This window comes from Strix aluco, chromosome 13, assembly GCF_031877795.1.
Source record: "Strix aluco isolate bStrAlu1 chromosome 13, bStrAlu1.hap1, whole genome shotgun sequence".
Classification (NCBI taxonomy): Eukaryota; Metazoa; Chordata; class Aves; order Strigiformes; family Strigidae; genus Strix; species Strix aluco.
The window spans coordinates 1,617,371-1,640,443 of NC_133943.1; the positions used below are offsets into that span (position 1 = coordinate 1,617,371).

The 23,073-nt window shown below is 45.7% G+C and overlaps 1 protein-coding gene across 1 annotated transcript; it reads right to left on the reverse strand.

The window, feature by feature from the left end:
* Window positions 1–1,329: 1,329 nt before the first annotated feature.
* On the reverse strand, window positions 1,330–19,614 carry NDFIP1 (Nedd4 family interacting protein 1). The gene is made up of 8 exons (XM_074838292.1): window positions 19,360–19,614; window positions 9,651–9,738; window positions 8,346–8,476; window positions 7,349–7,436; window positions 7,046–7,170; window positions 5,112–5,178; window positions 4,650–4,755; window positions 1,330–2,362 (listed from the first exon to the last, which is right to left on the reverse strand). The coding sequence occupies exons 1-7, from the start codon at window positions 19,402–19,404 to the stop codon at window positions 4,652–4,654; spliced, it is 648 nt and encodes a 215-aa protein (XP_074694393.1). The 5' UTR covers window positions 19,405–19,614; the 3' UTR covers window positions 1,330–2,362; window positions 4,650–4,651.
* Window positions 19,615–23,073: the final 3,459 nt, after the last annotated feature.

Consider the following 23,073-nt stretch of genomic DNA (forward strand, 5'->3'; position numbering starts at 1 on the left):
CTCAGAGGCTGCATCCCAACATTTCAGTGTGCTAATCACAGCCTGACCCGGCTCAGATAGACGGTCACAGCCCAAAGAAAGCCTGGGGTTATCAGAACATAAGCAAATCTAAAATGGGAGGAGGGGAGGGAGCAGCGATGCGACGCTGGAGTTTCAGAGATGCCGTTTCAGGCGCAGGCAGTACAGAGGTGCGATGGAAACCCTCCCGCCCAAGCAAGTGCCAGGAAAATCACATCACTGGGTCTTCTGCAAAGGTCACCAGGTGAGGCAGCACTTTTTAAACCTGCTATGGAAATCACAAGTATGGTGAGGGCCGAGCCAATCCAGCTGTCTCCCCTCTCCGGGGAAGGACGGAACATGATGTTTTCCCCAAAAGATGAAACCCGTTTCTGGGAGATTAAGCCTGAATCCTGTCTGAACCTGATCAGAGGTTTACAATGCTGGAAGGAAATAACAACCTGGCTGACAAAACATAGGCAGGAAGGCCAAAGGTATTTATTTGGTCACTGCAGATGACCACAGACCTGCCACTTATGCGGTATAAAGTGGCTGAGCTGTCACAGACCCAAAATAACTATTTGAGCTTGGAGTTGGTGTTAATGCCCGCCCAACGCAAACGCCTGTTTCTTTGGAGCCCATCACCCACCGACTTCGGGCAGCACATCCCTCCCCTGCCCCCCCAGAACTGCTCTTTGCAGAGGAGCGATGGAGCAGGAGGTGGCCGCAGCTTCAGGCCACTGAACGAAGAGGCCCAGGAATGCCAAATATTCGAGTTCTCTGAATATACAAGACCAAATAAGGCCCAGATGCCAAGAGAGTAAACACAAGGCTGATCTACCAAGTTTGGGCAAATGTGATTCAGAGTTCCCTAATGCTACAGATTTTGCCTTGCAGGATGAACTGTATAATTCTGTGTACACTTGTTTTCGTTTAAGAAGTAAATCTCTGTGTAACCTCCACCTCTCTCTGTCAGCCCCAACGGCTCGTTTGCGAGGACTATACATTTGAGAAGTTCAGCCATGAACCAAAACCACGAACAAACCGTTTCACGAGGCAGATAAGTTATGTGAAACTATGAAAAAAAATCCAACACCCTCCCCAAAAAATGTATGGAATCGCCTTCTCCTGAGGTGCCAGGCTGGCATTGAGGAGCGTCTCAGGGTTTGAAAAGCTGGTTACAAAAAGGAAGACGGACACCTTGAAGTGGAGATTTGTGTTACCCCTTCTGTGGAAAAATGATGAAATTCCCACAGATAATTTGCATTTGTGATCAATAACCAGGTGCAATGAAGCATTGAAACTAAATTAAACACTGATCTACAGCAAAAATTGCTACATAAGTGACATTTATTAATGTTCTGCTATATTTACAGTTTTAACATAGTAAAACTCCAAAGTGAATTACCACTTGGCAGAAAGCACAAAAGTGCACATTAAATCTACATTTATAATGCATCAGAGTCTCTGCTAACACAAATTATAAAAGCAAGAATTACAGTTATGTTAGGAATTGTCTCAAAAGTCCCAAGCCAAAGGAAAAAAAAAAAGGGGGGGGGGTGTTTTGCAAGGTAATTTTTTATACAAAGTTGCAACTTGATCTTTCATTTTTACACTACCAATGTGTACCATGAAAATCTCTATATAGTCCAAAAAGTAGGTAGTATGAAAGGAAAGTATACTACAACATTGAGAAGATAGACTATTAAAAAATTAATACTTGTGCCACCTTCAAAATAACGCGCTCTCCTGCGTACACCTCGGGACGCACCACCCGGCCCCGCTTCCCCCTCGGGCGGCTCTGGGGAGCAGGAAGGGGTGCAGGGGGAAAGGGGGGGGGGGGCAGGGGGAAAGGGGGAGGGGGCAGGGGGAAATGGGGGTGCAGGGGGAAAGGGGGGGGCGCAGCCCCTGCCCTCCCCTCCTGAGATCCCCCTGCTCCGGGTCAGCGGCTGCCCAGGCCGGAGCAGAGCCGAGCCCAGGCCCGCTGGGGACGGAGGAGGAATAAAGCAAGTCTGGCCCCTGCTGGCTCCGGGGACAGGGCTCACGCCACCGCAATCACCACAAACTATCTCTAGAAGGCTTGATGAGCACGCCACGGACTGGACTGCAATAGCTTTGTCAAACATTAGCCACTAATGATTCAACGATTACAGAATTCTGCATTAATTATTAAAATTTTACACCTAGAAACAAATAGAAAGAAATGTTTCTCCTTTTTTTTTTTTTCAACAGTACTTTTATTTATTTATTTTAAAGCAGGTGATTATTTTTTCTTCTGCTCCAGTCTTGATTCACTTCCTGCAGGTGTCCTGTTGCTTCTTGAGGGAGAATTCACTAACGCAGGAAGACATTTGCCAGAAAACATCTGTTGGAGAAGGATATTGAATATTGAAACTATAGTTAGATTGTCGTTTCGGATAAGAGAAGGATGTAGTTCACAAAGAGTGCAGGATGTCTAAAGGCTTATAAAGCACCTCGGTAACACAATGACGTGGCTCTAGCAAACCCCTCAGTACTTCTGTGCATGCTTTATAGTTCTGCAGGGTTAAAATTCCTGAGGGGAAAACAGATGCTAAAGCAGACAGTGCTCTTAAACGCTGGCATAAAAACCTCCGGGTGTACGAAACTACGCTGCATCTGCACGGCGAGAACAAAACTGGACTGTGTCTTTAGCTGCTGCATCCACCCAGGACGATTCTGGGTTCTGCATCTTTCTCTCAGCTCCTGCACGAGGGGGACGTCGCGGCGCTGGAACTGCTCCGACCCGCGGCCCAGCACCAGCCCCGCCACTCGCCGGACAGCTGACGTGCTCGGCTGGGCGCTGCCAGGAACAACGGCTCAAGAGTAAACACCAGCCTTGCCATCAGATCCGTTTTCACCAGTTATTATTTTCTGGTTTGCACTAATTATTTCTCTCCTCCTCCCCTCCTAATTTTCTAAAAACTATCCCCGCTCTAAAATGAGAATGATCCTTCGCCATGCCCTTTTCATTACGCCCTACAGAGGGAATCTAATCTCCAGAACAATAATACACTGAAAATCCAAGTCTTTTGTGGTTTCCCTGCTCAGAATTTAGGATTAAAGATTTATTTTCAGGCAAAGTGTCAAAGTTGTAACATTTAGAAGTGCTTCTGGACATTTATCTCAATATATCCAAAAGAAAGAGTGTTTTTTGAAATCTTTTCTAAAATTACCAAAAAATAAACAATTAAATAAAAAAATTTTAAATGCCCTAAACCTCCATCCTCACAAGCAAGGAGTCAAGTGAGGTCTCTAAAACTGTGATTTCAAATTCCAAACACAGGAAAAGAGTGTGCAACAAGAAACCACACAGTTCCTTTAATACATGAAAAACTAAGTTTCAGTAAAGAAGCAAAATAAGAAAAAAGTTGTTCAGTGAGAACAAACTACAGATGATATAGCTGATGCTTAAACACAGTACGTGACCATACAACTGGGGGAAATAAACCCTCTGGTGACTCAGCAGGAATTTGAGAGGATATTACAAATCCTGGAGGAGGTCATAAACCATCACTGTGTTAAACAGAACTGAAACACTTAAATAAATCGACTGAACTATTTTTACACACTATCACCAGTGGAAAACTCAAGCTGGAAAACACTGCCACAATGCCCCTTTTGTGTAGCACATTCTCATTACAGACTAGAAATGAAGCAGAATCTTACGCAATTTGCAGTTTCTAATAAATGGAAAGTGCATTTGGAAAAATCAAGCCTCAGTTTTAAGATCTGAACAATTTAATGACCCCCAATTTAAAGCTGTGGTTTGTTTGGTTTCTTGATACCACTGTCCCAGCTGCAATTGCTTCAACCCTGTCTTGGGGAAACGTAGCGTTATTGTGATATTTCTAAAGGGACCATCGTGTTGCATTCGCCATCTGGGAAGCAACCTATTAGAGGATTTCCTTCCCCTCCGGGAGGGACAGTTAATGCAAGGCCATTATCTGCTGTAAGCAGGAAATTATGCTAGAAGGGTTCAACTACTTAAGCCTCCTTCTTGAAAGTCCCATTAAGGAGTCAGCAACGTTAAGGTTCAGCCTTAAAGCGGAAGACTTTTAGGCATCAGGGGTTTTGAAAGATGTTCAAGATGTTCAGGACGGTATGTTCAAGTATGTGGGAGGGGTTTTCAAAGAGCAAAGGTGTGCAAGTGTTGAATTTCTTCAGGAACTTGGCAGAAAATTCAGGCGGCATGCAAAATTCAGACAAATTGTTCTTTCCGGGACATAAGCCAAAGACACTGACACAATCTTCTAACAACATTTTGTGACCTTTACTCATGTTTAGGACATACCACGTGTTCCAGGCATGTGATTTACTCTGAAAGCCACGCTTACCAAATACAGTGCAATACCAAGGGGCAGAGATTTTGTTCTTACAATTCAAGTCATGGAATCTAGTGAATATACAATTCCTGTAAGCAAAAACTCTGGAAGAAATGTCAAGTATTTCTCTGCTCCCCACCAAGTCAGTCTGGACTCTGTAGAAACAGGAGCTGTGAATGGGATACCAAGAAACAACTGTTTTTTGCTGCCTTGTGTTCTAAAAATCTTCAAGAAAAGTCTAGCCTAGAATAGTCACTGAATAGAGTTGAAAAACAAAACAGAAAAAATTCAGGAAAGCAGAAAGTTTACCTTTAGTAAATAAAGAGAACTCTGGTTCTGGGGAGAGTGGAAAAAGTATCTGGCATCTTCCTAACCTTTGCATAATTAATAAATCCTCTGAGAAACAGCAGAAAACCTAGATGGAAGAAACATATTTGTCCAGTTAACACAGGTGTTGCTTCTTCAATCAGAGAGTGAGCAGTTCAACTCACCATTACTAGTACGGAGGGGCCTAACTGGGATGCACAATAGCTGACTAAATACACCTTTTTTGTATCAATGACACCTATCTTTCCATTTCAGGCAATCTCAAGAACAAACTCTCCTTGGGCAATCACAAAACTTTTGACTTCAAATGAGATCCAGTCACTTGGTGGAAAAAGAAAAAAAGAAAGCCCACACAACCCACTCTTCCATTTAAGATCAAAGCCCTGACTGCACCTTACAGAGTTTTCAAGCATGCATTCCCTCCCTCCCCACACCAACACTCACCTAGTACGAGGAAGACCCACCAAAGCCAATATTGGCCATCAAAGTAACCAGGAAAATAAGTGGAGAACTAAAAAAAAAAAAAAAAAGATACAAGTTGGAACACATGCAAGTTTCTGAACCCAAATCTATTCTCACCAATTTCAGCAGTAACCAGATCACGCCCGCTGCACAGAGGAGAGTTTACAGAATGCCACACTTCATCAGCTGCACAGACTGCAGGGAACAAGCTACCTCCACAAACTTTCATTTAAGCCTTTTCTACACACATCAGACCAACTCTAACCAAGGGGAATGGAACATTCCATACCAGCCATGAACTCCTGCCATCAGTGGAGCAGAAAGACACTACTGGGCAAATACTCCTGTTTTCCCTGATATCTTTGATGCTTATAAACCACAGCTGCAGTTTCTGAAAGGGAAGACCAGGTCTGCAGCAGTGCATCACATGAATTACACCATAAGGTTGGATAGTATAGCAATCAAAAGTACAGTTGAAAAAAAGAAATCCCAAATTTATGGAACTCTCTGACAAGTTTTGCATTCAATAGGCAGTAATTGTCCCAATAGAAAGGCACCAACAGTATCAGAGCACTGAAGTTCACTATGTCAGTGGTAAAGATAGTATAAATTTTCTTCCACTCTCTTCAAGTTTAAAAACCTAACAAAAGGTAAGCTTGTTATCAAAGTTATATCAAATCCACAGTTAAGGTCACCTGTTTCTGTCACTTTTCTTAATCCAGCAAATGGCTCTTAACACCAGTTACAAGATGACCCCAAAAATCTTAACTTTCTACAGAAAAAGTTAACAGATGCTATATTTACAAATCACAATTCCTAGCCCAAAAAGCTCAGGTATGAAGTGACAGCCCTAACACTAATGCTCTCTACTACTACTTACGCACAGCTAATGAGATTTTCCACTTGATATTTAAAATTTGGCCTGGGATGTCTGCATGCCCTTTTCACAGACACCTTCCTTTCATGGGCTCCAAATAAAGCTTTTCTGGTATTTTCTCACAGTCCCTCCAAAAAATAGTTTGACCTTTTTTTTTTTTCTCATTCCTTTCAGCATCAGCACATTTATATCCTCTTTTTTTTTTCCCCTCTCAAGAAAGGTTTCCTCTTTCTCCCCCTCCAAGTTTTGAAAATACTGCATCAGCCTTTCTTGCTTCCGTAGGCAGAGGTCTGCGCCCAGCAGAGATTTTCCATCCAGGCTCCCATAACACAAACTAGTTCTGATCAGCCATCCCCTTCCTCTCCCTGTGTGATCTGGTGGAGGGGAGCACAGTGGATGTTTTAACGGCCTGGATATGCCCAGTTTATACGAAAATAAAACAAACCAGAAAAGCGTGCTTCCTCCCGATCCCCTGCTGCTTGTGCCGCAGGCACGTCGCACCAGAGGGCACCAGCGGGCTTCTCCCATCCATGTGACAACGCAGTGGCTGCCTCTTCTTCCACCAGCGAAAAGCAAACCTCACACTTACTAGTTTTTAAATCCCCATTTCCCTCTTCTCATCGGCTATCCCACATTTTAGAGAATTTTTTTTTTTTTTCTTCAGAGGAGCACCTAAGGACCATCATACTGGACAGAAACATCCCTGTGCTGACAGCAGGGCTCGCTTTATCCGGATAAATGTTTTCCAAAGATCAGATCGTTGTTACTGCTCAACACACATTTTGATCGAACAGAGTGGCTCTGTCAGAGCACACCATACTTGGGTGTGCAATCTTTATTCTCTTTTAATACAACAATTCCAGCATATAAACAGGACAGAATGATGAAAAAACTCTGTTCTCGGTGAATAAGGGGCTCAAAATCTATTTTGTTATAAAAAGCTAAATTTCTAACTAACTTCACTATAAGTGAGATAAAAACAAGCTAGGGAAAAAGAGTATCAGTGTCTACATACACATTTTGGCACTACACAACTTACCCTAACAATAAGGATCCACTTAATAAGAGACAGACCAAACCCAGAGATGGCCCCATATCGTCCTGCAGCTGAAGTAGTCAGACAGAAAGACAGGAAAAATCCAATCCAGTTGAAGAGGAATGCCACTGAGAAAGCAGGAGAAAAGGAGCAAGGTTAAGCCCTCTTTATATTCCAAGGAGAACAAAAACCATAAAACCCTTCCATACAGGTCTTTCCTGGTGCCACATAAACATTAAGTGTGAAAATAACTCTGGCTATTTGGGGTCACTCCTTGAAAAAAAATAAGTTCCGCCATGTACTTACTGAAGAAAGTCAGCATGAAAATGCCATCATTTCCTATCCTCAGCTGGTCAGTGTCATCAAAGTCATCCCGTGTCACAAAGTCATCATCCTGCAAATCAAAGGGAGACAAGACGGGGGGGGATTTAAGTCAGTCCAGTCCGTGCAGCAATCCCAATTCTGCACATGGCTCTTCAAGAAAGAGCCAGCAAATTGTCCAGCCCTCAAAAAGCAGTGTAGGATGGATACAAAATGCTTTGTTTACATTTAAGGAAAGTCCCCCGTGGGGCACGGGGGGGAATCCTAAATCTCAAAAGGCTACAAATGCAAGCAGGTAAAATTCCTGCTTCTCATCCTGAGATGATGCAGGGCATGAAACATTAAGTCACTGGCAGTATTTTTTTTTTTTTTGAGATAGTCAAGAACCAGCATGTTCTTGTTCTCACTGTAAAGAATTCTCCTACTCATTAAAAAAAAAATTAAACTTATCTCAGCAAGGAATTTGGCTTCTATGAAGAAGTATAACAAGCAGTGGACATTCAAGGAGTGGAAGAAGAGGCTGAACAAGAGATAAAAAAAAGCAAAAAAAGCAAAAAGAAATAAAAAAATGAAAAAATAATTCTTCTGACAGAATGGTTTTATCATCCGTGTACTGGCTACACTGACCTCTGGAAAAGTAAGCAGCAGGAGTATCAAGGGTAGATATGCAAGATGGCTGAACAATTAATCCTAAATATTTTTTTAAAAAAACAGTGACAGTGCACACAGACACAGTACAGTGCCTCTGTCAGCTTGTCAATTAATCTGGATAGCACATGCTGGCATTACTGAGCTGCCTGACATCATCACAGCCACCCAGAGGAAAATAAAAAAAAAAAAATTCAGCCACAGAACTCTTGGGACTATGTAATATCACCACCCCAGAAAAAAAAAAAAAGTCATGACACTTGATCAGCAGGACTTAAACCAGAAATTCTACACAAGAAACACGAAGGACGTACAGCCAGCCAAGCAGACTCACCCTTCCAGGAACCAAGGGAATTGTGGCTTCAGCCTTGGTTCTCTCCGCCTCATCATAACTAGGCAGTGTTGTGGCCACGTTGTAAGATGGAGGCTTAGGAAATCCTGACTCATCCTTGTAGTCAAAATAAGCTGCAAAAGAAAAAAGTTAGACAGAAGGTAACTTGTCAGGTCCTTAAGAACACCCTGTTGGGAATGAGAAGCGTTTGGGATGACTTCAGATGACCCCAACACCCCAGGCTGCTGAAGCCTGCCCCTCCTGTCCCCTCCCCACCCTCTAGCCTCTTGCCATCCCAAAACAGAAAGCAAAAAAACACAGGAGCACCTTATCTGATATAAAGTAATACACAGAGTGCTGCTTTAAAATGCCTGGCTATATTTATTTTTAAAACAATGATACATGCTGCGTCTCTCCTGACTTCAGTAAACAGAAGCAGTCATATTTTCAAACTCAAGTGGTTTGAGTGAGTCAAAGAAGCATCACTGTAAGCCTTAGGCCACTGGTGACCAATTTTTCCAGAGACAGACTCCAAACTGTTTTCTGATGGAGGGGAAAGGGATCGAAACAGAAATCAAACGTAGCATTTCTGAGCCCGGTCGCTGGGCTGCACTAAGGAACCAGCCCTCAGGGGCCATCTTTGCGGTTAGTGGGCCAAGCAGGGTACTCAGCAGGCTGCCTGACAGACACGATATTCAAACTTCTGTCCCAAGCTGGCTGGCTGTTTGACAGTATGTTGCATTTGATTCACAAATCTTATCTGAACAATTGACTATGAAAGTTCTGGAGGGAAAAAACGAGAATATTTACCTAAGCCAAAAATACTCTGATAGATAACCAACACAAAATAAGCTGTTTTGTTAAAAGCTGTTAGTGACATGACAGTACAATGATTCAGAAGCATAACCCTTCTGACCAAGTCCTTAGTTACTGAAAACTGCAGAGAGAGTGAATTCTTTAATCCCTTTTAAGTAACAAGCCCTTTTTGGAAGGAGCACAGTATCATCCAAATGCCAAATAATGAGAGGGGAACCACAAATCCTCACAGCACTTTGATTTTAACTGTCTTCAATCTACTAAGAACACTGTGAAATGTAACTTGAACACCACTTGATGGGATGACATCAGATGAATGTAGCCAAAATGCATCTTCTAAACCACAAGTAACAATAGTCTCTTTGGATCAATTCTGATCCTTTGCAGTCTTAGTAAGGATGCTGCAATGCCATCTGTCAATAAGGAGAATAATTAAGGAGGCAAGAAAGAACAAGAGAGCAAACCTAGCTATTTCCTTTCAGCTCCATTTACCTGTATTCTCCGCAGAAATGCTGCTGTAAGGCGGAGGGGCATCATTCACCACTGGTGCAGTCTCGCCTGGCTCCTCTTCATTCTGCAGCTGAACAGACCCACACACGAGAGAGGTTAACAGGGTTTCTCGAGTTCTGTGAAATTACCACTGTAGTTTTAATTGCTTATGGCAGACTCTCCTGGAAGAAGACTGTTCTACAGCATCACGGGGTGTGCAAGCAGTTGCTCTGCTTCACACCGAAGTACTCCCACTTGAAATGATCAATATGCCATCTCAGTTTTAATGTGGTTTTAAATCACATCCTCACACACCTGGACTTTGACAAGGCACAGCACGCACCATTTCAGTATTTTTCCATTTCCCTGGCACTTCCTCAGATCCCTCAGCTCACACTGTTTAGGAGCTGCAGTTACATCTCTTTTAGTCGAGGAGATAGCAGGAGATAGCCAAGAAAAGACTCCATCGCTGCCTGTGGCTTTGCTAAGGAAGGATTTTTTCCATGGATACATTACGTAATGATCCATATCGGTATGAATCTTGCCATTTCCCTTCAACCTTTCACACCGTATGACTGAAAAGGAGAGAGTTTATTTTGTGCACTGCGCTTCCCACAGACCCTGTATAAATAACCATACAGCTTATCAAATCTAGTGTCACTTGCATGAAGCAGGTATGAAAACGCAGGCTTTGATCAGAGAAGCTAGTCCTTACCAGGCCAGGAGCCTTCGAAGCAGAACATACCAGAAAGGAATTTACAAACCAGCTGCCATCTAGTTTTTTTCTTCTTTCTGTTTCTTATTATCTCATCAACAAAGAAATTAAGTTTTGATGCAACTCATTTCAAAAAAGCACCTTGGGACTGAACCACGGGCCTGAACAGAGAGGCACTACTCTCTTTTGTAATCACCACGAAAAGCAGCAATCCTGCAGCTTCTTCCCTATCATCTTCTTGAACTATCCCCCCTGCACACCCCTGCTAACACTCTTGAAGCCATCCATTATTTTGCTTTCTTTTCTTTGGAGAGACATGTTGCCATTCAAGTCCTTCCCAAGCATTTAGCGGGGGGGGATATGTTCTTGTTTTACTTGTATGTCTTATCAGGAAAAAAAAAATATAAAAATCAGCTCATACTTCTAAATGAAGGCCTTGTTTTATACATAACTGTTCTGTGTCTTGGCTTTTTATTCCTTTTGCTGCCTAAGATCAAATATCAGACTACATCTGTGCCCTCTGTGAAAGTCAAAGCCAAAACTTTTTCAGGTGTTTTAAGCACAATTCGTTGGACATTGGCATCCAACCACAGTTGTGTGTCTGAACTGTGAGACATCTGAGTCCTGCAAGCTTGCCGAGTGGAGCGTGGATTGTTTCCTTTCCTCTGCCATGAACTGGGCAGCCACACGAGCACAGACAGAACAAGTAACTGCAGGTGGGTGGTTCATCGCACCGTGGCCAGACACCGTGTCCCCGCTGGCTTTTCAGCTCCTCGGCATGGAGGCTGCCGTCCTCCCCGCTGCGTCACAGCTCCCCGCGCCAGTTATGTCAAAAAGACTTTAAACACACCTGGTGTTGAAGGAGTTTAACCTCGAGAGGTTTAAATGCCTTGGGTTAGCAGGCGATGACGCGAGCAGTTCTGTGGGCAGGTCCAAGGGGTTGGCCAAGAGCAGGAAAGGGCAAGAAACAACACTGGGAAGCACTAGGAAAGATTCAGCAGCAGTGTCACCCAGTCGAGCTGTGCCAAAACAACAGACCATCACAGGACTGTTTCACCTTTCATGAAGCTCACCTTGCTACTCCAACAGCGAGCCTCCATCCTCTCCCCATTCCAAATGGGAGAGGTGGAAAAAAAAAAAAGAGGGAGCTGGTCAGCCCCAAGTTTTCAGGGTAAGAACTCCCCACATGGCACAAAGCTGAACCACTTCCTTGAAGAAGGAGAAATTAATTAAGTGATCCGGATGAAAATTTAATCCGTATTATGCCAAGAGCACCTCCTAGCACAGACGCTGTGGCTGTCAGCCACAGACATCTAAAATGCTGGCCCCCAGCCAGTCGTGAACCCACACCAAATCAATCCCCTTCTGCACCCCGGGAGCGAGGCCGCGGGGTACATGGGGCAGAGGTGGCAGGTACCTGCCTCCAGGGCTGCAGCTTTAATTAGCCTCAGGGCACCAAGCAATTAACACAATAAGCTGCAGCAGCTCCTACAACAGCAACACATCTTCATCTTTTTCAAATCAGCTGACTCAGCATGAGCCCTTACCAAGAACCAAAAATGCCTTATTTTATAAACCCTATGGAGTTCAGTCATTAGAAGAAAATGCAAACTAACTTGTGAAGTAATTGCCTATTAAAATAACCTTTAAAAAAAATTTAAAAAAGAGCACTGCTGGAGAAATTCAAGAGCAGCCTGCACACAGCATGAGAGGGGCAACCTAAAGGATAACGCAGTAAAATGTAGCATCAAACTAGTTGATTCAGACTGTCCCAGCTCCACCATGCTTATTTTCAGTCTATCCATGAAAATTCAATACCTCTCCCCTTTTTTTTCCTTCTGCCTATGCAGGACCCAGTCTATTAAGGAAGGAGGAAAGGCTCTGACACAGTAGGGGCGCCCTGGATACCGCATGCCCTGCAGTACCTGCTCTCCTAGCGAGGGGGCGGCAGAAATTAAAACCCTGATGTTTTTAAGAAGGAAAACATATACAACCTAAAAGAACAATCACCAAGGAGGGGGAAGGAAGGCACTAGATGTGACAACACTGGAAGAGATGAAACAAAAGAAGACACAGACAGTTGAGTGTAATATTCATTCCTACCACTGGAATTCTTACAAGGTTCTTCTTTCAACAGCAAAAAGAAATACGTATTCTTACAACAACATCATGCGGGAGAGAGCAAGCTGAACTTACTGCCGGCTTCAAACCATTACGGTTGAGGTAATGGCAGAACAGACGCAGTCGCTTTTTGAAGTTGAGCTAGAGGCTGTAGGAGGTATACACTTAGAGAAAACAGATTTTTCTTCTAATGGACAAGGTACACAAATGCCTTCCAGCCTTCCTAATGATTCCAGGCATCTAAAATTCAACTAAGTGCTTATTCGCAAAGCAGTAAGGGTTCATGTGACAGGAAGAATGAGTCACCGGGCCCTCGCCCTGGCACTCGCCACAGGCTCCTCGGTGGGCAGGCGATGCCCCCGGCCGCTGCCCGGAGCCTTCAGCACCCTGAGAACCCCACAAAGCAGCGCCTGGCTGCTGCCTGTTTTGCTGAGGCTGTGGGGTATTCCTTCTTTGAGTCACTGATGGATTTTAGCTCTTAAAAGTATGACTCTTGCATTTGTGGCATGAAAAAATAGACCGTCTTTACTGCAACACATACAGTTAAAAGTTTGGCTGTGATTTTTTTCACTGGATTGCTAAAACAACAGAAAGTTGCCTGGCAGAATGGGGTAAGACCCAGGGACATTTATTTTCCAAAAAACGCCATCACAAGCTTGGCTCCAAGCAAGATATCGCCTCTGTCCGCCACTTCCCCCTGGCTGAGACATATCCTGTGTAAATATACAGAGCACAGTAGCATTAAAGTTCACAACTTACAAAACGTTTTGAAATATTTCCCTGTAAACTTTGAAGAGAGCACTTCCAATAAATATATTTGTTAATTCTTCCAAATTTGCTAAACACTGCACATGGGCTGCTGACAGAGTTTGTTTTTTTTTTAACCTCCCCTTGCCCCAAGTCCTTAGGCTGCACACAAATACTCTACACTAAATCAGCATTACCATAAGCTTTGCCTTAGCAATATATCATCAGTAATACATTAACTCAGCCATATATCATCAACATTTACTGCATTTCAGTCCTTATTTTATGTTCTGGCACACAAGGTAGAATGGCACAGAAATCCCACAGAGGAATTCTAGAATGAAGATAACCCTAATCAGATCTCATTTTTCTTGTTACTATGGTTTCTCTGAGATTCCAAAAAGACAGATATTTAGGCTAATGACAGAAAGACAATCAATAATTTTTTAAAAGGTGACAGGATTGATTTTTTCAGAACAATGAAATCATAACCTCTGCAAGCCAAATGTTAAAAAAACCAAAAATGTGTATCACTATGAAATCTGAGAGTACTCCAGCAAGGGAACAGCCTGCCCACCGAAAGGTTACGCTTCATCCCCGTTGCAACACCCTTTACTTTTCTCCTTCCATCTCCGGCCTTTCGGAAGCAAATGGAAGTCGCTACCAGCTCTGAAGGGAAGAGGATTATTTTTATTGACTTATGCTTCATTTTAAACATACCCTGATTTGAAATCCTGACTTTTGCCCAACGGTGTTGCAGACTCCTATAAGTTCGTACCAGCTTACTGATCAGCAGGAATAATGACAAGCTATTCAACAAGTCAACCCACAGGCATCAGTCCTCTCCTCCATGAGCAAATAACTGTTTTCTCCCGTAGGCACTCCCAGCTCATTCACCCGCAGGAGTGACAGCCCCCAACAGCTTGTCTACCCCAGTGGCGCCGTCGAAGCGAACCCTCCCCTGGCTTCTCCCCGCCCCGGGAGATGCTGATGCTCCTGCCCAAGCCTTGCACCGCAGAACTGGTTCTGCCCAGGGCCCTGAGCACAGCCCAACTCTGCGGAACAACCTCCTGAGGTCTCCGCCAACCTGAGCTACTCCTTCACTTCAATAAAGGACTGAAAACCATCCACCTCCCCTCCTAAAAATGGTGCTTTTTTTTTTTTTTTTTCCCCAGCTGGACCAGCTCCTGGGTGCTCCCCCACAGCGGGATGCGCAGACCACAAACCAGCGACCAGCGGGAGCATCCGCCTAAAGGGTATGTTTGCAACGACCCTCCCAGCTACCAAAGTAAAAACACAAATCAAAATGTATTTTTTGTCCATCAAAACACAACCTATGCTCCTGAGGATGTTGTTCTTCACTGACTCACTGCAGTTAATGGCCTTACAACATGGAAATACGTCTCGGTCCTGGGAAACACGCTGACCTGACTCCATCGTCTCTGTTCAAATTATACTTTTTTGTATAATATGAATTATACTGGTCTGGTTAGACTGTAAACAAGCACTTGGGCCAGCACAGACCTGTGCCTGCAGACTGTCCTTAGGTCTGAGCATTCAAGGTCTTAATGCAGAAGAAGTAGGTTTTAATCTTACATAGCTGTAATTAAATTTCACGTGCTTAACAAAGCATGAGGCCTTACCGTAATATTTAGGATCAGATTAACATTTTTCTGGACATTAAGACATCACATAAAGAATTCCGGATCTTTTAAGCATTTTAAAGTATCACATTTTTTAAATTGTCATATGAAGAATGTTAAGTATCTTCAATGAAAAAAATCCCATTGTTCCACCATGTATCAAATTTGGATGTTTCACAAGAAGAGGCAGAAAGAGAATGATCGGATACACCTCAATATTGAATTTTTCTTATTAGTCCCAATGACAAAGAATCAGAATTCACACACACACAGAACTTTTGCTACTTGCTTTCGGTATGGTACTTTTAAAACACGATGCCAAGCCCACAATAAAGAGGTACCACAACTCCTGTGAGCCACTGAACAACCCGAAGGTCTGAGGGACTGTTCCTACATCTGCTTCCCAGATGAGGCTTTGGAGCCCCACTGAATTTTAGTGATGAGAGAAAAGTCACCAAAGCAGCCCAGCCAAGAGTCCAACACAACCCTGATACCTGAGATAATATTTTATTAAACAGTTTGCATGCAAGGCTACTTTCTCCTGTTACACCAGCTACGTGACGATACTGGCCTACTACTGTTTCACTGCCTCTCCCAAGCCCTTTGATATTTTAGAGATGGAATATATTTTAATTCTATCATTAGTTTTTCACACAGAATCACTAAAACCTTGCAAAGTCACCTGAGAGGTACTCTTGCCTACAGAAGTAGGTATTTCAGAACAAAACAGTGAGACTGAACACAGACTGGGCTGGACATTGAGCAGCTTCAGACAAAGCGTGCAGCCCCCACCAGCTCCAGCAGAACCCAAGAGTGGCAGCTGTGCAAGAGGCATGATTTTACTCTGTGACTTTTTTTTTAAAAAAATCTTTACTGGTTTTATATCAATGGACATCTCCTACTCTCCTTGTCTGAATACAAAAAAGAAAAAAAAAATGAAAACAACCTACCCTAGAAATTTTTTCACCTGTGTCTTTAGCAAGCACATCTGCACACTACTAGCACCTCACCAAGGAAACAAATAGCCACTGACATCGCTAACTCTATCAGCTGACATTAAAAGATTTGGTATATTCTCATATTTTAGTTTCCAACTGTGTGCCCATTTCAACTGAAAAATTAAAGACAAGCTTAAGGTAAGTACAAGGTGACGACTGACATCTGCCTCCCTGTTTCACTCCAGCCTTCCCCGACATTAACTTAGCACTGTGGTCCTTCATGGATTTTAAACTGTATTCACCTTGTATCTTCCACAGTTTCACTGAAAGAAAACCAAACAACTGGCAAAATCTTTCTTCCTTGTGTTTCCCATAGGCACCTCCCCTTATGAAATGATTCATGATCCATGTAAGCCTGCAACAAGTGGAACAGGAAGAAATATCTCTTAAAAATGAATATGTCTTCGTTATTTAACACACCCACCATTTTCTAGGTGGGTTTACATTACTCATGTACATCCCATATATTTTCAAATGCTTCAAGTAAAAAACATGCCTCTGCTAACATACAGTGTAAATAAGCCTATTAAAAGCCTGGCTATTTTTTCCAGAATGGAAGCTAGTTTCTATTCTAGGGATGAAATACAGTTCTGCCACTGAACTCACAATCCAGGCGTTATGCGCAAAAGGCTTTAAGCCACCTAATCCTAACAACATCCCCGTGTAACTATCCCAAAGGCAGGTCTAAGTGACAACAGCCTCCCAACGTCCCTTTTTGGGACACAGCACTACCCAGAATAATGACAGCAGGGCGTGCTGCAGCCTTCCTTCCTCCCAAACATCTCCCACTCCCATCTCCAAGAAGCACAGCCGTGTCACCCGACCTGCAGAGGAGGAACCGAAACAGCGCTCTGCCCCGGTCACCCTGCCTGGCTCCCACTCACCACCCCGGCCCGTGCTCCCGATGCAAGCCGAGATCCTTTTTCTGGAGTTTTAGCTTTATTCTTCATCGAGCTGCACTTCCTCAGTATATTAGATCAGCCTGCCACATCATCCAAAGGCGTCATCGCAGGCTATTTTTTATCAGATTATCTAACTCCTGAACAAAACACAAGGGCTAGAAAGTTAGCTTTAGAAATAAAACATACGGCATCGAACACCCCTTTCACACTGCATGTACTGGTGAACGCACGCAGGTTGTGAGTTTGCAGCGAGGGAGGCTGCTGGGGCTGCGCGGCCCACCCCTCGTCTGCAGAGCTGAGGCAGGGGGGACAAAGAAACACACAGGTTTCAAACTCAGTTATCCATTGCTGTCGTCCTCAAATCATCCTCATTAACTATCACCTTTTTTTCTGAAAATACACACACTCAAGGAATCCTACAAATGTTTTACATGTTCAAGGAGTGCCCACACCCCAACAGTACTGTTCCTACACACAGGTCGAAACACCAGGGACGCTTCCCGGAGCAGGGGTTACACGACGGCACGCTGGCACGGGGTATCATGTTTAGCCGTACAGGAACCGCCTAGTTATGTGACAAACTCCACTAATGTATTACCCCACTCCCCCCAAATTACCAAGTTTTAAAGTTACCAGTTCTCCTCCATTGCCTCATAATCCAGTAACTTTATTATAAAGATTAAATGAGCTTGTTCTGAATCTCTACAGGCTACCTCTCCTTACTGGATCCTGTATTCAGCTCTAGCCCTTACGGTTATCAATTCACTTCGTTGGCACGTGGTATGTTTGTTAATTTTACATTCATACACACAATAGGTTTCAATGTATGGAAAAAAAATTGACACATTCAATGCTAGAGAGACTCTCCCACCCTCTCATCTCCTCTTCATCTAAACACCAACTCTGCGTCTTTAGTTTCACAGCTTGCAGGGTTTTTGGAGCAACGCAAGCATGAGGAACCAGTTCAGCAATAACACACTTTACAACAATATGAGCACCAGGGTTCTGGCAGAGCACGAGGGGGAAAAAAAAAAAAAGCAATTTCTAAACAGCTACGCAGAAGTAAATACATTTACATGTGAGTTTCTGATTCTGCACTCCAGTTACACCAGTCCTTTCACGGGGCCTCCATTATCTGTTTGCCTTTAGCAGTATAAACCCTTTGGGCACAGCCTGCCTCCCTAATCTCTGCAGTGCCACGCAGTTATGCTCTACAGCAACAGCGGTGTCTGTGTGTCTGTCGGATGGGTCAGCAGGACCTGGCAAAACGACAGCTTTACACGTTTCTCTTTGAGGAAACCAGGATTGTGTTTATCCGTCAGATAGAGAGTCACTGAAGAGCAACGCAATAGAGTTCTTCAGCACATTTTGTCACCTATTTCCACAGGCTCAAGGTGGTGGGACACAAAGCCAGATCCCTTCGCAAAGGACATTTGTGAAGACGTTTGCCAGGGTCAACACCAATGGCAGGGCTCTGATAGGAAAGGCGATTAGTGAAGAGACCTGGTTATTTCTACCTACCATTTCCGAGAACAACAACAAAGAGATTTGTTTTTGTAAGCAGGCACATCTGTTTTGCTCAGAACAACAAAAAAAAAAAGCCTAAGTTTTACTTAACTTCTACATTTCTAGCATGTAAAAAACAGACCTTCAGCTGTCACGATGAGACTAATATTCGATCCCAAGGGAAGGTGCATCTCGTATTCTGAAGAGAGCGAGCCTACCCACGCTGAAAACGCTACCAAGGCAAAGTCATAACACAAGGATTTCTGATAAGAATCTCGGTGAAGCAGGGGAGAGCGCCATGTACCGTTTTGAGGGATTTCTCCCCTAGTTTAAGTAACGAAGTCTCCACGTCTGTGTGTCACGAACACACCAGCAGGAGCCGGGTCACACAGCGGGGCCCAACCGACCCCGAATCCCTCTGTGAGGCTGATACTCCCGAGCAAACGCGTCCTCTCCTTCAGGAGGGTGGCAAGGAAGAACAACGCCGAGTTTAGGAGGGAGGTCTTTAAGGGCAGCCTCTGGCCTACGGGGATTTCAATCTGAGCCGGGGGGGGACCACACGTAAAAGATGAAATAAAATTAACGGCAATTTCAAGACAATGCAGGACAAGCTCGCTGCATCTCGCTGGGCTGCGGGCTGGAGGGGAGCGGCCGCGGAGCCTCCTGCAGCACGGCAGGGGACCGGCGAGGAAAATGCCCGGCGGGGACAGCACCCTGCGCACAAGGTCGCTCCGGCCCCTCCGCCGCGCTCCGCCCGGCGCTCCACGGCCTCCGCCGGCGGGGCCCCCCGCGGTAGCTGCGAGGCCTCCGCCCCGGGCGCTGCCGGAGGCCGCGGGCCCGCTCCCCGCCCCGCTCCCCCCCCCCCCCCCGCGCTTTCCCCGCAGCGGGACAGCGGCGCCCGCAGGCCCGGCCCAGGCTCAGGCCCAAGCCCAGGCCTAGGCCCAGGGCTGAGGCGCCGCCCGGCTCCCCGGGGCACGGCCGCGGAGGGGGCACGACGGGTCCCCGCCCGGCCGCGGCCTCCGGCCTCCCCGGCGCGGCCTACGGAGCCGCGGCGCTCGCGTACCCGCCGCCCCCCCTCACCTGCTGGTACCGGCCGCTGCTGGGCTCGGCGGCCGCGGCCGCCATGGCGCTCGGCGGGGCTCGGACAGCGGGACGGGGAAGGGGCGGGGGAGGGAGCTCGGCGGCGCGGCCCGGCCGCCTCCCGACGGGCGCTACGGAGGCGGAGGCGGCGGCAGCCGGGTCGCTCCTCGCTGCGGGCTCCGCTCCCGCCCCTCCGCCCGTCACGCTCGGTCGCACCCGCCTCCCGCCCCGCCCGCAGGGCCGGGCCCGGGGCCGCGTCCCGCCGGCGGCCAGAGCCGGCCCCGGGGCGGGGGGTGAGGGCAGCAGGGGGCGACCGGGCGGTCCCCGGTGGTGCCCGGGGGGCGACCAGAGCCAGCCCGGGGGCACGGGTGGGCGCGTGGCGGGGACGCGGCGCACCGGTGCCCGCGGGGATGCTGCACGTTCCCTGGCAGGTTGTGGGAACCGCAGAAGCAACCCCAAAAGCTGCCGAAGTAACCCCAAAAGCTGCCGAAGTAACCCCACCAGCTCTGTGCGCGACATACCTTATCTATTATGAAACTCAACATACAATTATTGAGGGTGAAAGCTTCCACAGAAAGTGGTAAAGAAGCCCAGGGAGTCAGAAAATGGATGTTAAACCCATGTTGAAAACACCCCTTCAGCGAGGACCCGCGGGGGCCAGCGCTGGCACAAACCGGCGGGTCCTGAGCCACGTTCGCCCAGCCGTGGTCCTGGACACCCACCGCTGTCGCCAGCCCTGCGCCCTCGTGCCAACACAGGCCCATGCCGCCGCTCCCTGCCCGGGCAGGGAAGAGGCCCGCGACGCGCTGCGCTGCAGCGTGAAGCAAACACGAGATGTTGGCCAACTCCTCCGAAAGCGCCGTCGGATCTTTTCGAGCCACATAAAGCAGATGGCATGGCAGATTCGAAATCTCATTCCAGAAGAAGCACGCGTAGGAAACCACGCAGAGATAGAAGTTTGTTTATCCAGAGGGTTTTTGCGTTGTTACATTGGTTAAGAGACTTTCCAGCTTGTGTAACCTTTATTCTCTACGTGCACGGTTCAGCTATAGTCGGGCTTGTACAAAACTACCCACATCAATCTCTAAGGTTGATGGGACTTAAATATATCAGCTTTAGGACGAGGAAGGCTGAATCAGCCCCGCTGGGATTCCAAGCTGCAAATTCAGAGAGTCACAAGCGTTTAAACCTGGGGACATGGGTTTGAACTGCGTACTCAGTCGTAAATACATGCCTTAACGCTCATTATTCATTACCACAATCAGGTTGGGGTTTTTTTCTGTATTCTGTTTTTGCAGGAGATAGTTCGCCCATGTCTCAGTCAGACCAATGAACATCACAGTTCTGATGTTGAAGAAGAGGCAGGAGTTGTAAAGGATTTTAGCCAGGAATAACCTCAAAGAGTGATTCCTGAGAAACGCTGGAGACACAAGGAGAATGCAGGTTTCTCGGAACACAGATCCCTTTGAAGGAGCTGGAATGAGAGCTGCAGGCACTGACAAACTCTTGGGTTTCACCTTTCCACAAGATTCACAATTTGCACTAAGAATCTCTTTGAAGCTGTCCTCATGGCATGCACGGATTTGCTTGCTGTTGAGGCGGGATTATATCCCTAAGTAAGGCTATAGCCACAGTGGTAATTAGCTGTACACTGATTGACTTGGACATCGGAGAGACTAAAATAAGAAGCAACCTGTACATGTCCTCAGCAAAGATGCTGGAATGTATCCTGAAGAAATGGTGGAACAGTTTGTGTCCATGCCATTTTGGGGCCAGCTGGAGGCAAATCACTGCCTAATTAGGCCATCTCCTCTGAGTGAGACTAATTCAGGAGGGGTAATGGCAATTTCTTCCAGCTGCTTTTTCTGTATTTATTTTGTTTCCTTAGATGGGGAAACTGTAGAAAGATGATGCTGTGGTCACCGTGCATGACTCGTTCTCCTTTCATTTCCCACATCGTTTTAGGCAAATCACTTCATGCCTCTGTGTTTTTTGACTTTTCCTCCAGTGCAAAATGTCTTTTCTCCCAAGAGACATTCTGAAGCTTGAAGTCATTGCTTTTAAGAGACTTCCGCACGGGATGTGCTGTGAAAGTATTTGAAAGTAATTGAAAGTATTACAGAATCACCGTACAGCGAGTCTTCTGAAATCCTGAAACAAGTGTTCCTTTAATTACTGCGTATGACTGAGCAATAAAGGGAGCACTTTCAATCTACACTTTGTAATAAATATTGAACTCTAAAAGCTAAATAATAAACCTCAAAGGCAGGGTGTTTTAAAGCTAGACTAGTAAGAAATAAGCAAGATGTTTAAACTAGATCTTTCTTCTAATCTTTTAGTGATAAATGACCCAATTAAGAAAAAAGCAAAGACAAAATGTTCACATGAGCTAATGGGTCAGATTGTACCTCTGAAGCTCTCCAGTTTAATAGCTTAATCATATGCAAGCAGGCTGCAACTGGCAGGTTAAGAAAAAGTAAGTGACAGTGAAGTGTTGTTCACTAAAAGGCTGGATTTTCCACCCGTTTGCAACACTGGGCTTAAGGCAGATGGAAACTTTATTACGAGTCTGGTCCGAAGAGCACTGGTACCAGCAGAACCTTCACTGTGCTGCCCACAAAACCTCAGCGGAGGGTTCTGTCAGCCTGGCTGGGGGCTGAGCTGCTGCTGCCCGCTTGGTTCCTTCAGTCCCAGTAGCTGATTGTAGTGTTCACTGGTTGTCGGTGCATTTATGGTTTACTGAAAAAGAATTTTTTGTCATCGACTATGAAGTGAGCAGCATTCCTTGGAGGCACAAGTACTTAATATGCAAGAAATGGAGTCACAGGGTTTGAACATACATCTATGTCGTGTCTTGTTTTCACACTGTGGAATAACTTCTGGAATTACAGTTGTATAATTAGGCTGAAGAGATTTATTAAGGATTAATAAATGTCTAACGGATGTTCCTCCCCAAAACATCACGAAAGAGTCCTGCAAACTGTGGAAATGTAAAGACAGGACAATAAGCAGGAGATGGGTCTCTCATATGTAGTTGACTTTGATATAGCTGTCAATTCTTTCTAGCAAGCTTCTGACATGAAATTAGTTTTACTTTGAGGCACCACTATATACCTCGATGCTCTTCAATGTCTTAATATTTTGTACTCGGTACGACATTGTATTTGAATCATCTTTTAGCTTTTTGCCAGTTCAAAGCTTTACTGACAGAGTACAGTATTATTCTCATCTCGAGTTGGTTTAAAACCATGTTACTGATGTATCTACAGTAGGTCAGGGCATCACTGGGTCCTTCTGGTTTTGCTGCCTCTTCAGAGAGACAGAATCGGTGAGACCACAGTCTGTGTGAGCATGAACCCCAGCTGTTTCACGGGCAGCGTGGCTGCAACCCTCTGGATGGGCCTGACTTTACGCTGCCGGGTCAAACATGCTCAGACACGGCCTTGAAAGCACACGGGGGGGCCCTGGCCCCAAGCCCCACGACAGCACCACACCTCGTCCAACCTCGGCAGAGGGCGGCTCCCCGGCACGGCAGATCCAGGCGTGGATTTCTGTGCGCAGCTTTGAACGGGCACGCAGCTGCAGTTTTCCATGGCTGTTTGTTGTAACGACAAAAGCTGCTTGCTCACGTCGGGTCTGCTGTAACGGCACGTGCTCCTACAGCCCAAGCAGTTATTCGTAAGCAGCGCCTCGATTACTGGTGCAGAAAATTAC

What these genes read in the sequence shown, in the direction of transcription:
- NDFIP1 (XM_074838292.1), bottom strand. Translation starts at nt 19,404, where the DNA reads ATGGCGGCCGCGGCCGCCGAGCCCAGCAGCGGCCGGTACCAGCAG. An exon ending in CATTTCTGCGGAGAATACAG is followed by an intron (nt 8,477 to 9,650) that starts GTAAATGGAGCT and finishes TTTCTTTTGCAG; the next exon opens with CTTATTTTGACTACAAGGAT. An exon ending in TTTCATGCTGACTTTCTTCA is followed by an intron (nt 7,171 to 7,348) that starts GTAAGTACATGG and finishes CTGCTTTCTCAG; the next exon opens with TGGCATTCCTCTTCAACTGG.